The following is an 11858-nucleotide window of genomic DNA, read 5'->3' as shown; positions in this document are numbered from 1 at the left end:
GAAAAAAAAAGCACAACCCGGAAAGCAGACAAAAAACTGACAGGGGAATGGAAAAGGAGGGAGGGAGGGAAGGAGGGAAGGAGGGAGGGAGGGGAGGAGGGAAGGAGGGAGGGATGGAGGGAGGGAGGGGTGGAGGAAGGGAGGAATGGAGGGAGGGATGGAGGGAGGGAGGGAGGGAAGGAGGTGGAGGGAGGGAAAAAGGAGGAAGGGAAAAGGAAGGGAAGAGAAGGAGAAGGTAAGAAAAGGAAGAAAGACAGGGAAGGAAGGGAAGAGAGGAAGGAAGGAGAAAGGGATATAAGAGAAGAGAGGGAGAGACAGAGGGAAAAAAGAGAAAACTGAATAGAGGGAAAAGTGAACAGAACTATGAATGGAATTGTCTGTTTCTGGGCTGTATAAAGAAAAAAGTAACCACAACTGAGACTTTATTTCAGTAGTGACTGCTGCCTACTTCTGTATAGCTCAACAGTATGACAGGAGAGAGTTCTCCCAACATGACCCCTTCAGACCACACCACCAAAAGCCCAGAGCCCTTCACAGGTTGCTCTGACTGTTGCACTTTGGAGTATGACTCAGTAGTGTGGCAAGTTGCATCCATGAAAGGGCAATAAACTGGACTGGAGTTGTGACTCAACCTTGACAGAATACACTAGTCAATTGTTAAAACGGTCCCAACATGTCTTCTAGATGCCCACATTGAAATTCCCTAGCATGCCCTCCAGCACCAGAGTATAGGTGTCTCAAGACAGTGGGGCACCTTCTAACCATTGACTGGAGACAACTCAAAGACATCCGTGAGTTTTAAACACATGCTGTTTGTCATTTCTTTTCATTCCCCAAAAGGTCTTTTGTGAAAGGTATTTAATCATGACTATCAAAATTTAAAAAAAAAATGAGAACTGGGTTTGTGGCTGTTTGGGACAGTGCTGTCCTAGCCTTGAAAGGACTTGTGTTCAAGTCTCACCACTGCAAAAAAAAGAAAAAAAGAGAAAGAGAAGAATCGGCACTCCAGGTAGGAAGTTGACTGAACTCATGTAGATAGTTGGTGTGACTCTTCTATTCCATCTTGAGGATTTAACACAGCCCCATTCCAAAACGATGCTATTGCAGGGGTGAGGTCAAGCACCCTCCCTGAGTATCCAGCTGTTCCTCTCCACCTGTTCTATGCACATGGTCTAGGGAGGGGCTAGAGTGTATAGACCAGGGGAAGACCAAGGGAAGGGAGTGCTATCTGCTACAGGGATGGCCCCATCCTGGATAGGCAAAGGCTTTTCAGATGCAGCTTACTGCAGAGTGGGAACATCCATAGCCCTGTGAGCAATCTTTCACCTATGCTCTGTAAGAAAGCTCAGTAAACTCATGAGCTCTTCAGGGTGAACTTTGGTGGAATCCTGCCTTAGTTTGTCACTGGGACCTTAGGAGACGGGGTAGTTATTGTTCACATCTCCCTCTGGGAAGGGATTTTACTAATGGTAATGAATGACACCATTGATCTGCTTGTTCCTATGTCTCATTACAGGGCTAGCTTAGGGGCGAACATTTCATTTTTCTATGAACTCACTGAAGAATGAACAGTGGTTACTTAAGACCCAACTTGCTGACATCTAACTTTTCCCTGCTGGATTGTCCTCAGAGCCTCTCACGGTCTATTCTGACATCAGTCCCAAAATCCTGAAGGACTGTAATAACCCTCTGCCTTTATAAACAGTTGATTGATGTGTCCTGCCATGCTGGGAGTCTCAGAGATCCTGAAGTTCCAAAGATGGCTTCCAATCTGTCAGTTCCCTTTCTTTAATAGGCTTTTTTGAAAGTATTCATGTTTCAATACCTTAAAATGCAAGAATAATTTAAAATGTACTCCCTATTCCATTCAAAAATAAATCAGTCTATAAGATTGGAGTGTTTTATAGGGAAAGGAAAGCATTGATTGGTGTCATGGATACATACTTTTTCAGCATGCTATATTTATTTATCATTTGTTTGTTAGTTTGAAGAATTGAGGGAAGTGGAGAAAATGGTAACAATATGACTCTCCAGAACCATTCCTCAGGGTCCAAGGCATTTTTGTCATGTGATAATGGTAGTTTCTTTCTTCCTTCCACCCTTTTATAGGAAATGGTCATCTCTCCCTCCATCGTGTCTGTAAGATCGGTGTTGGTGACTCTCTCTATCTTTTCCATTGCCAACCATTTCTCTGACCTTAGCGGCTCCCCAGCACTCCTGTTACCCCATCCTCTCTCACATCATGAATCCAGCCCACCTGTCTGTCTGCTGACTGCCTTCCCCGGCCCCAGTGACCTCCCTAGGACCGCTTAACCAAGGTTACCCATACTCTCATTGCCTGGGCAATGCTGTGTGTCTTTGGCCCTGCCAGGATCGCTAAAAGACCTGAATGGAGAACTGGAGAGAGTTTGATCAAACCATATTTACTAGGAAAACAGAAAAGTATGCTGAAATGCCCTGACCAGGGGCAAAGGCAGTTCAGTGGAAACTTTGACTTCTCCTAGGTCTGACAGAACAAGGAGAGCAAGCAGCTCCAACAACCCAGGGAGAGAAGAAACATAGGAGATGTGGTCATGTCAAAGGACCCAGCTTCTGGCAAGCAGCTCAGCAACAGGGAACCAGAACAAGATGACCTTCTCTCCTGCTGTTCTTCCCACTGACTGGACCCAAGGAGCAGAGATTCCAACTGAGATTTGAATGGCAGTCACCCTGCCATGACTCTGAGCAGGAGAAAGAGGGAGTGGGTTCAGAAAGGCAGCTCATCCCTTCCTCCATCCTAATTTTCTATCAGAATTTACTGCCCATTAGCTATGTACTGACTTCCAGCTTTCTCCAAACCTGGAAAGGGGAAGGGATCTTTCTTTATGTCTCTGAGCACATAGTATCTGGGGCCCTGGATTGCATCCCCATCTTCTATCTCTGAGTGTACCTCACATACCACACAGTAAGAGTTCTGCTCTGTTAGTTCCTCTGGACTTGACAAACACAAAAATCTGACTAATCCACGGCCATCTTTAATTTTGAAAATGCAAAGGGCATCCCTATTTTATTTCCTGGGCTCAATTAGCATATATTTGCATAGTCTTTACCCAACATCATTGAGGCATACCTCTATCTGAGAAAACCAATTAATAAAGAACAAATTTAAATGCACCTCATCCACTTTGTGTTGCTTAAAAATGCAGTGGTGGGGGGGGGGGTGAGGGGCAGAAAATCAGCCTGTGTTGTGAGTTGCATTTTATCCATGGTAGGTGTGACTACATGCTTGGATAAGGCAATGTAGCTCTGAAATTAGCTTGCAAAACTCAACCCAATCAACCATTGTGTGACAAAAAGAAGCTCAATTAGATAACATAGGTAGTTTCTAATTAAAACAGATGCTGTGTCCTTTCATTCTTGACTTCTGAGTAAGAGGACTGAACTACTAAAAGTGGATCTTATAGTGACTGGTGAAGTGCCACTTTCTCTTCCATCTCCCTGTAACCCACTACATGTATACAGATGCCAAATGCATTCTTCCAAGAAAAAGAACACATGGGCGGATTTCTCTCGCCCTCCCTGTTCGAATTCTGTGATGAAAATAGGGCCTGGCATTAAGGAAATCTCTTGTGGTCTACATTCCTCACTCCAGTCCTTTTAGTCCTTCCACACTGAAGACAGAAGCAGAGGGACAGCTCTCTCTGTCCCCATGGCAAAATTGACCCTATGACCAATTAGACAGTAAAAGGAGCCATGCCTCCTAAGTAAACTTACTTATAAAAGAACAGTATTTCAGTAAGTCATCTCTTGCTTGTTTGCTAATCTTCCCCAGAAATATTTTCCCTCTCCTATCCTTCACTTCAGAAGAGTCCAAGGAAGTCCCAGACATGATCTACCTTGTAGTCATTGATTCTGCTATCCCTGAAGAGTCTGGCACACAGTCAGAGTCCACTTACCTTGCTTCCCAAAAGAAATGGAATCTCCTACACATCTGCTACAGTAATAGTTTTACTCAAAGGTTACATTACCCCACTGGTAGAAACCTATCCTTAGATCACAGGGGCCATAATAGTATTAAAGATGGTGACAGTAATAAAGTGCCTGATATGTGCCATGCTGTGTATAGACTTAACCCTTGAAATAATTCTATCAAGGTTTCATGAAGGAAGTAACACTCTTAGTCCCATTTAAATGGATGGAAATTAAGAGAGGGAGCAGATACACTGTTTTTTATAGATTGGTGGTGAGGTGAGGGTTAAAACTAGTATATGAACAATGCAATCTCCATGGTCCAATCTCTAATGTTTCTTCCTAGCATCCTACTGAAAGAGCTATTGAATCTTTGAGTACTATATGTGATGCTTGCATTTCAAACGAAATTAGAGAATAGTTAACATTATTTTTTAAAAGTTTTGAAAAATGTATGAACTTAGAACTTCATGGGTTTGTCATAGTCCATCACATGAGAAACCAAGATTCAAGGTGTTATCATCTTTTGCCAGGCTGGTAACTCACTGCAAATGGTTTGTTGCTTTTCTGGTCTCTCCCATCTTCTGGCTACTGTGTAATTATCAGAAACTACCAGGCTCCAAGAGGCACGACAAGTGGAGATGTAACATTGGGTGATTAAAAACTAGAACACAGGCATGCGTAGATGCAGAGAAGTCCAGGAGAGTGAAGAGGAGGGCTTTTCCTCTTACCAAAGCCACCACCTCTCATGGAACATTCTGAAGAGAACTGGTTTTCTTTGGAATGTTAGATAGCTATTTACAGAAAGTTCTCCCAGAAAGTACAATGGTACCGTGAGGGTACAATTTCCTCTGTTGCTTTGTTCAGGGTTAAGTAACTAGTGAGAATAGAGGAAAATGAAAACCCAGGGTTCCAGAGATGGTAAGAAGTGAAACAAGAAGCATTCAGTTCAATTTTCTACTTAGAACTAAAGTACACTTACTATAATGGCGACAGCCTCCATTTTGTTTTGTTCCAGCCACACCTCCTTCACTTTCTTTGGAAAACATTATTTGTTGACTGGGTACAATTCTTCATTCTGTCCCTCTTCCTAAATGTTGAGGAAATCAGTCAAACAAGTCCATTGGGGGGGGGGGGCGGGTCTGTGTCACTGTTGAGAGTCAATATTGTGTGAGGAAGACGAGTCTTGGTGACGTATAACTCACAACAATGAAAGGAAACATCAGAACTTTATCTATTATCTTTATTGAAGTTTTATTAAAGGACAAGGTACAGAAATAATCACATTAAATCCACATGCAAGCAATTCAAAACAAGTGACTACATATTCCACGCTGGACTAAGGGAAACATTGCAACACTATGACAAACATCCCTAATTCCCTATATGAGGAACACCTTGACTGCTTGTTCTCAGTCACACTACACCTGTGATAAATCAGTATAGCACAGACTTTTCTGCCAGAATGTTCCTGATAATGGAGAGAAGTCCCTCCACCCTTTGAATACTCTAAGATATGTTCTAAATAAATTGCTCAGTCAAGCAAACTACTTTCTTTATGTAATCTGCACAAATTCAGCATTCTGTCCCACGATAGAGATCTTGTTCTAATACAGAATATATTTTTTTTCTGAAATCAATTGAGTTAAATTGATACCTCAAAAACACGAACATATCTGCCTACACAACACTGGGAGTAAGATGGTCTCGATTTACAAACACAGTTACACAGGGATCCACAGGGATATCTGACAACATCACTAGTCACAACAGGAACGAATCTGACAGGAAATAAGGAGCAAGGCCACAGAGAGACGAATCTGCCACAGCAGCAGGTACAGTGTCTACACTTTACTACTTACTACTTTAACTGCTACCATGTCTGTGCCCAGAGGCAATAAGCTAATCCAATAATGATCAGTGAGAACCAAACAAGCAAAACAAAGTTCTCCAGGAGTCACACCAGTGTGATTCTACTAGCAAACACTAAATAAGTCTATAGCATACTTCCTTCTATGCTTGGGAAAGGGTTTTTTCTTTTTTCTTTTTTTTCTTTTTTTTTTTGTCTGAAGGGAGCCACTGTTAAAACGCAAGTTCCTTATCTATCAGCTAAAATGCTCTAAACTGTCACCCTGTTCCATGAAAACACCAAGAAAATCAACTAAGTCGTTCTCTTCACAACTGTTTTTGCCCGCTTCCTTAAACTTCCTTCTCATCTACATGGGAGCCCGAGTGTAGAATATTTTTCTCAGAGTCTGTGAAGGTACTAAAATAGAAAAACCATACCAAACAAAACACTATCGGGATAGTCTGGAGAGACTCAAAGTCATTTATTCTAATAGTAGCAGGCCCCTCTACTCAGCTCTAAAAAAAGACCACGCACTTCAAGTCAGAGCACACTTCAGAAAGTTAAGCAGTAAATATGAGTTTGCACCTGTACTCCTGCCCCACCACTCCATACGGCACTCATGTGCTCGTATGTTTGGGTCCCCTGTTAAACATATGACCCTGGAGGTCCATCAGTGGCCTCCAGCATCTGGCTCAGTGAGTGTGCTGAAATGTCTATTCCTAGGCTATTAAGTAAACTGTTCTCTCCTTCTTATTCCTATCTAGACTCAAAGATCTTGTTCCCACTGCACTCCTGGGCATTGGTCACCAAAATGAGTGGATGACCTTGTTTTGGAGAGGAGGCATTTTTAAAACTAGTAACAATAATGTCTCCTCAATACTCATTGGCTGGAGACACCAAGCTTAAGAGGTCGCTCACAAAACCTGCTACTTTGCAAACTACACAGTCATGTAAACTTATTACTGATAATGTAGTGAATGAGATTGCTTGTAAGAAAATGTGGGTCCCTTTTGAGATGAAATCATATGTGAAAATTTTACAAACTACATTGGGTACCTAATAAAATTTGCCACTGTATGAGCTATCACCACTGTGTAACAGTGTCTGCCTTCTAAGTGCAGCCATTGACTCTGAAAATTCTTTAACTTTACTCACTTATTTTCCCTCAGCATGCTACTCTAGAATTAATGGCTTGGTGTTTGTAAAGTGTTTTGAAATCCCTAAAATGTGATAACCAACCCAAGTACCATTTTATCCATGCAAACTGCGTCTATCCAGTGAGTCCACTTAGAAATCTAGGACTGGGAACTGTTGTCTCCTAAGACTTAATAAATGATACCCTCTGGCTCCAAAAGCAAGTACTTCTTCAATGATGGTGGGAGGGACAGCATAGGAATTGCTTTGTGGCATCTGTTGTGTAACGCTTTTCGAATGGCACATCTTGACAGATGCATGAGGGTCCTGGGAGTGTTGCAGCACACCTTGAAGAGAGAGTGGTAAAAATCCCAGTGTTTCTGGAAAGCAAGACAGGACAGGTCAATTTGAGGGAGGCTCCACAGCTTCCCCAGATAAAAATTCACACTGATGTATTTTACATGTAAGAATAGATTTCTAGAGTCTCTAATAGTGAACAAAATTGAGCACAAAATGGAAATGAGGAGGTCAGGAAGTGGCATATGATAAGACCGGGAAGAAAAGCAGAGAAACACACTCACATTCCAGAACATGATATAAATTACCATGACTGAACTGTCGGGACCAACTCAAACCAAAATGGCGATTTTATTTCAGTTCAATATTATAGCATACTCTTTATGTACCTGGTAGTATCTACTGGTGGTGGCTAGCAGGCAAGTAACTTTAGAATGTAAAAGAGCTAAGCAGAATAAGATTATACAGATACACTGTTGGCCTCTAAGCCCAGGGAACTTTGTACCGGGCACCCCTCATGTAACAGACACGGCCGTGACTTCAGAAATCAAGAACAGAATGCTCTGTGGGAAGGGCTAGTTTACAGATGGACCAAAGTCTCTAAGTCCACAAGTAAGGGCATGGCTCTACTAAGGGTTTTACTTGTGGCTCACTGTAGACTCTGAAACAGTGTTTCTTGCTTAGTCATAAGCACCTAGAGATAGTTGAAAGTAAACAAACTAGCTACATAAAACACTTTCCTGTTCTGGAAAAAAATGCTGAGTGAGCAATCCCGTATATTATCTTTTAATTCATTTAAACTGAAGGAAAATGAAATTACATGTATATTTACTCAAACATCTCTCAGAGAAATTCCCAGAGACTCCCTAATATCACATATTTGACAGACATGCATGCATAGAGTTTTACTATAATCCTTGGTTCCATTACATTTGAAAAACAAGTTTTGAAAGCATTCTCAAAACCAATGTCTTAAGCAAGAATGCTGGCAGCGCTCACCAGTGAAAACCACAGTGAGTGACTTATTTACCTCCAAGTCATCATCAGGAATGGCTCGTCTCCACTTCATGTTCCATCTGATGTGTTCATAGGCATTGACCACAACTTCAATCGCTTTGGGACAAGAGTGGCAAGCCTGGATCACCTGCAGAGGAAACGAAGAACGTTGTCACCTGGTGTGGGCACATGATTCACAATGCTCACAGACAACAAGAACCCCCAACCAAGGTTGGGTATGGCTTCAAACACCTGGAGTTCTCCCTAGTCAGTATGCTTTGGGATCAGTAAGACCCTGAACTCTGAGGCCCATGACGGGACCACACCAAGACCACACGTATAGAAAGAATTCCTATATTTGTCACGCTGTCTGGAGCACTCTTCTTTTAAGGAGTATCATATCTTTTGGGTATGGTTATACTGCTTGATCCAATGTAGATGGGCATATTCATGAAATCAAACTAACATTACCAACCATGAGCAATAAAGACGGGGAACTAATAAGGACAGAAAGATAGGATGTTGAAGAACTTGTTCTACCCATAAATGGGGTGATGCTGAGAGAGGCAGTTTCACCACATACATCCTGATGCTGGGGACCCTGCAAGGCTGCTGAATCTGTTATTACAAAATGGCTGGGCAATAGTATCGTGATAGGTCTGCTGGTGACCATGAGGCAAAGCAAATTTCAGAGTCTCCTGTGAGTCAGCCAAAGATATGTCTCAGGAATAGCACCTGTGGTGGACTGGTGTCATATACCAAGCCACACTCGGTCACTCTCTTCAAGAACAAAAGGTAGCATGAGATGTAGTTATATCATGAGCATACTCCATTCCAGACTCCACCGAGCAACCAAAATCAGGGGAAACTGAGTCACAGTCATCAACATTTCCCACTGGACACGGGGATTTCATTTTAGATTTAGACCAAACTGTATTATAAATCCACCTGAACAAAACTTTTATTAGTCATCAATATTGCACGTATCTGCTAGAGCAATCAAGTAGCATTTATTAGGTTACAAATGTGAAGATAAAGCAGAAATAGCCAAAAAGCAAAAACAAACAAGCAAGCAAACAAACAACAACAACAACAACCCCACTGGGTTCTAATTATAATAATGAGGAGGAAAAACAAAACCACATACATTAGATAAGACAAGTAGTGATAAATGGTTAACCCATATAATTAAAAGTTAGATTATGTGGCTTAAAAAGCTCTCAGGTGGGCTGGAGATGACTAGGTGGTTAAAAACACTTACTACTTTTTCAGATGTCCTGAGTTCAATTCTCAGCAACGACATGGTGGCTCACAACCACCTGTAATGGGATCCAGTGACCTTTCCTAGTGTGTCTGAAGACAGCTACAGTGTGCTCATATACATAAAATAAGTAAATTAAAAAAAATAACCCTGCCAGCTACAGCACAAGCCTATAATCACAGTACTTAGGAGGCTGAAGCAGGATTGAGCATCCAAAGCCATCCTGGGATACACAATGTACCCTGTTTCCGAAACACACCAAAGATGAAAGCTTAAAAGTAAAATTTCAAGCTGGGCAGTGGTGGCACACGCCTTTAATCCCAGCACTTGGGAGGCAGAGGCAGGCGGATTTCTGAGTTTGAGGCCAGCCTGGTCTACAGAGTGAGTTCCAGGACAGCCAGGGCTACACAGAGAAACTCTGTCTCAAAAAAAAACAAAAAAAAAAGCAAAAAAAAGGAAAATTTCAAAATAAAAGTTAAGCATAAAAACTACATTAATCCAAACCAAGGAGCTGTATAGACAGGGGCTCGTCAGCACAGATCCTCTTTTGGAGGAGTAGAGGTCCCCTGGACGCCTTCTACACTGGCTTCTTCTTTACATAGGAAGATTTGTGTGAGTTCTACAAGTGCCATAATTAATTTGGAACACCCAAATTGCCAAAGCTTCTTCTCTCCATGTTGACTACACACACACACACACACACACACACACACACACTCCACCACCACCACCACCACACTCTACCTAAACTCTTCTGCCATATTTTGAGGTGAACTACTGAAAAAAAGCATGGAGCAGATCCCGAGGGATAACTGAGGATAATGGACAAGAGAATTGACACCTCCTCAACTTTGAGACTTTCCGTGTTATAGCACTCAGGGTTGTAGAGGCCCCAGGAGTGATGTTCCTTTATTAATAAAGCATACACTAAGAATAAGCTGAGAATGACACACAATTGAAGGTCAGAAAGCCACCTTTAACAGTGGCATGCTCATTGCATCCACTGTTGAACCACCAGCTGCATGGGACTTCTGTTGCTCCACTGAAGTGAGTTTTCTGATTTCTGTCTGCAGGAATCCTTCTCTAGGAGCTGTGCTTGTTTCTGGAGGCTTGTCACCCTGAAGAGCAAAGAGCTCACATATTCTCCAGGTCCAAGCATCAGTAAGCCAACCCAATCCTCCTCCAGCTCTCAGTCAGTGTGTGGAATAGCCAAGTTGGAAACACAAGCTAGGGGCGGAGAAAAGTGCCTCATGAACATACGAGACAATGGGCCTAACCGTCCTCTGTTAAATAGTTTGTAATGAAGTCTAGCTCTGGTGAGTTAAGGATCAAGGGGATGCTGAAAGATGGAGTTGTGTGATCGAAATTTTTTAAAGGAGGGGCAGAAAAGGTTCAAATAAACTTGTACATACAGGAATGAAGATGTTTATGGTTTAGAAACCAAACATAACACGTCTGATGTTTCCATTTTCACCCGACATCCTCCTGTCTATAATGAAGCAATGACTTTCAACTTTCATTAGGGCAAAATATTTGGCCAAATATTTTGGCGAAATCATGACCTTCTGCAATCTTCAGACTTGACAGGCCTAACACCTCCAATGTTGGCATTATTTTTTGCTGATGGCCTACTTAGTTATGGTTTCTATTGCTTTGAAGAGACACCATGACTTCAGCAACTTTTATAAAGGAAAACTTTTCACTGGGGCTGGCTTACAGTTTCAGATGATTAGTCAATTATCATCATAGCAGGAAGCATGGCAGCATGCAAGCAGATGTGGTTCTAGAGAAGGAGCTGAGAGTTTTACAGCTTGATCTGCAGGCAGCAGAAGGAGACTGCCACTTTAGGCCTAACTTGAGCATATGGGATCTCAAAGCCTTCCCCCACAGTGACACACCTCCTCCAACAAGGCCACACCTCCTTCAAGAAGGCCACACCTCCTTCAAGAAGGCCACACTTCTTAGTAGTGCCAGTCCTTATTGGTCGAGCATTCAAACACAAGAGTCTATGGAACAATTCCTATTCAAACCACCACACACTCTAACTACTAAGTTTCCTCTGAAAGAAGTCTTGCTTCTCAAACCATGAAAGGATCCGTTTTTTAACTCTGACAGCATTCTAACTGTCATTATCAGCACTTCAGGCTTCTGGGGCTAGCACAACTGGTCTCATCTTCTCAGACCTCAGTAAATATTCCACCCAGGTAATAGGTAGGTAGGTAGGTAGATACATAGATATAAAGATAGATATAAAGATAGATAGATGATAGATAGATAGATAGATAGATAGATAGATGACAGATGATAGACAGGTAGATGATAGATGGATAGATAGATAGATAGATAGATAGATAGATAGATAGATAGATAGAT

The 11858-nt window shown here is 42.1% G+C and overlaps 1 protein-coding gene across 1 annotated transcript in view; it reads right to left on the bottom strand.

Moving 5' to 3' along the window:
• Window positions 1-5174: 5174 nt before the first annotated feature.
• Window positions 5175-11858, bottom strand: part of Asb4 (ankyrin repeat and SOCS box containing 4) — a 43046-nt gene continuing 36362 nt past the window's right edge. The window contains exons 4-5 of the mRNA XM_028779156.1: window positions 8259-8372; window positions 5175-7311 (exon numbers count right to left, since the gene is read on the bottom strand). Coding sequence (XP_028634989.1) covers window positions 7123-7311; window positions 8259-8372 — 303 coding nt within the window. The 3' untranslated portion in view covers window positions 5175-7122. The remainder of the gene's footprint in view (window positions 7312-8258; window positions 8373-11858) is intronic.

The sequence above is a fragment of the Grammomys surdaster genome, unplaced genomic scaffold, assembly GCF_004785775.1.
Source record: "Grammomys surdaster isolate TR1022 unplaced genomic scaffold, NIH_TR_1.0 345, whole genome shotgun sequence".
Classification (NCBI taxonomy): domain Eukaryota; kingdom Metazoa; phylum Chordata; class Mammalia; order Rodentia; family Muridae; genus Grammomys; species Grammomys surdaster.
This window is presented reverse-complemented; position numbering and strand designations above follow the sequence as displayed.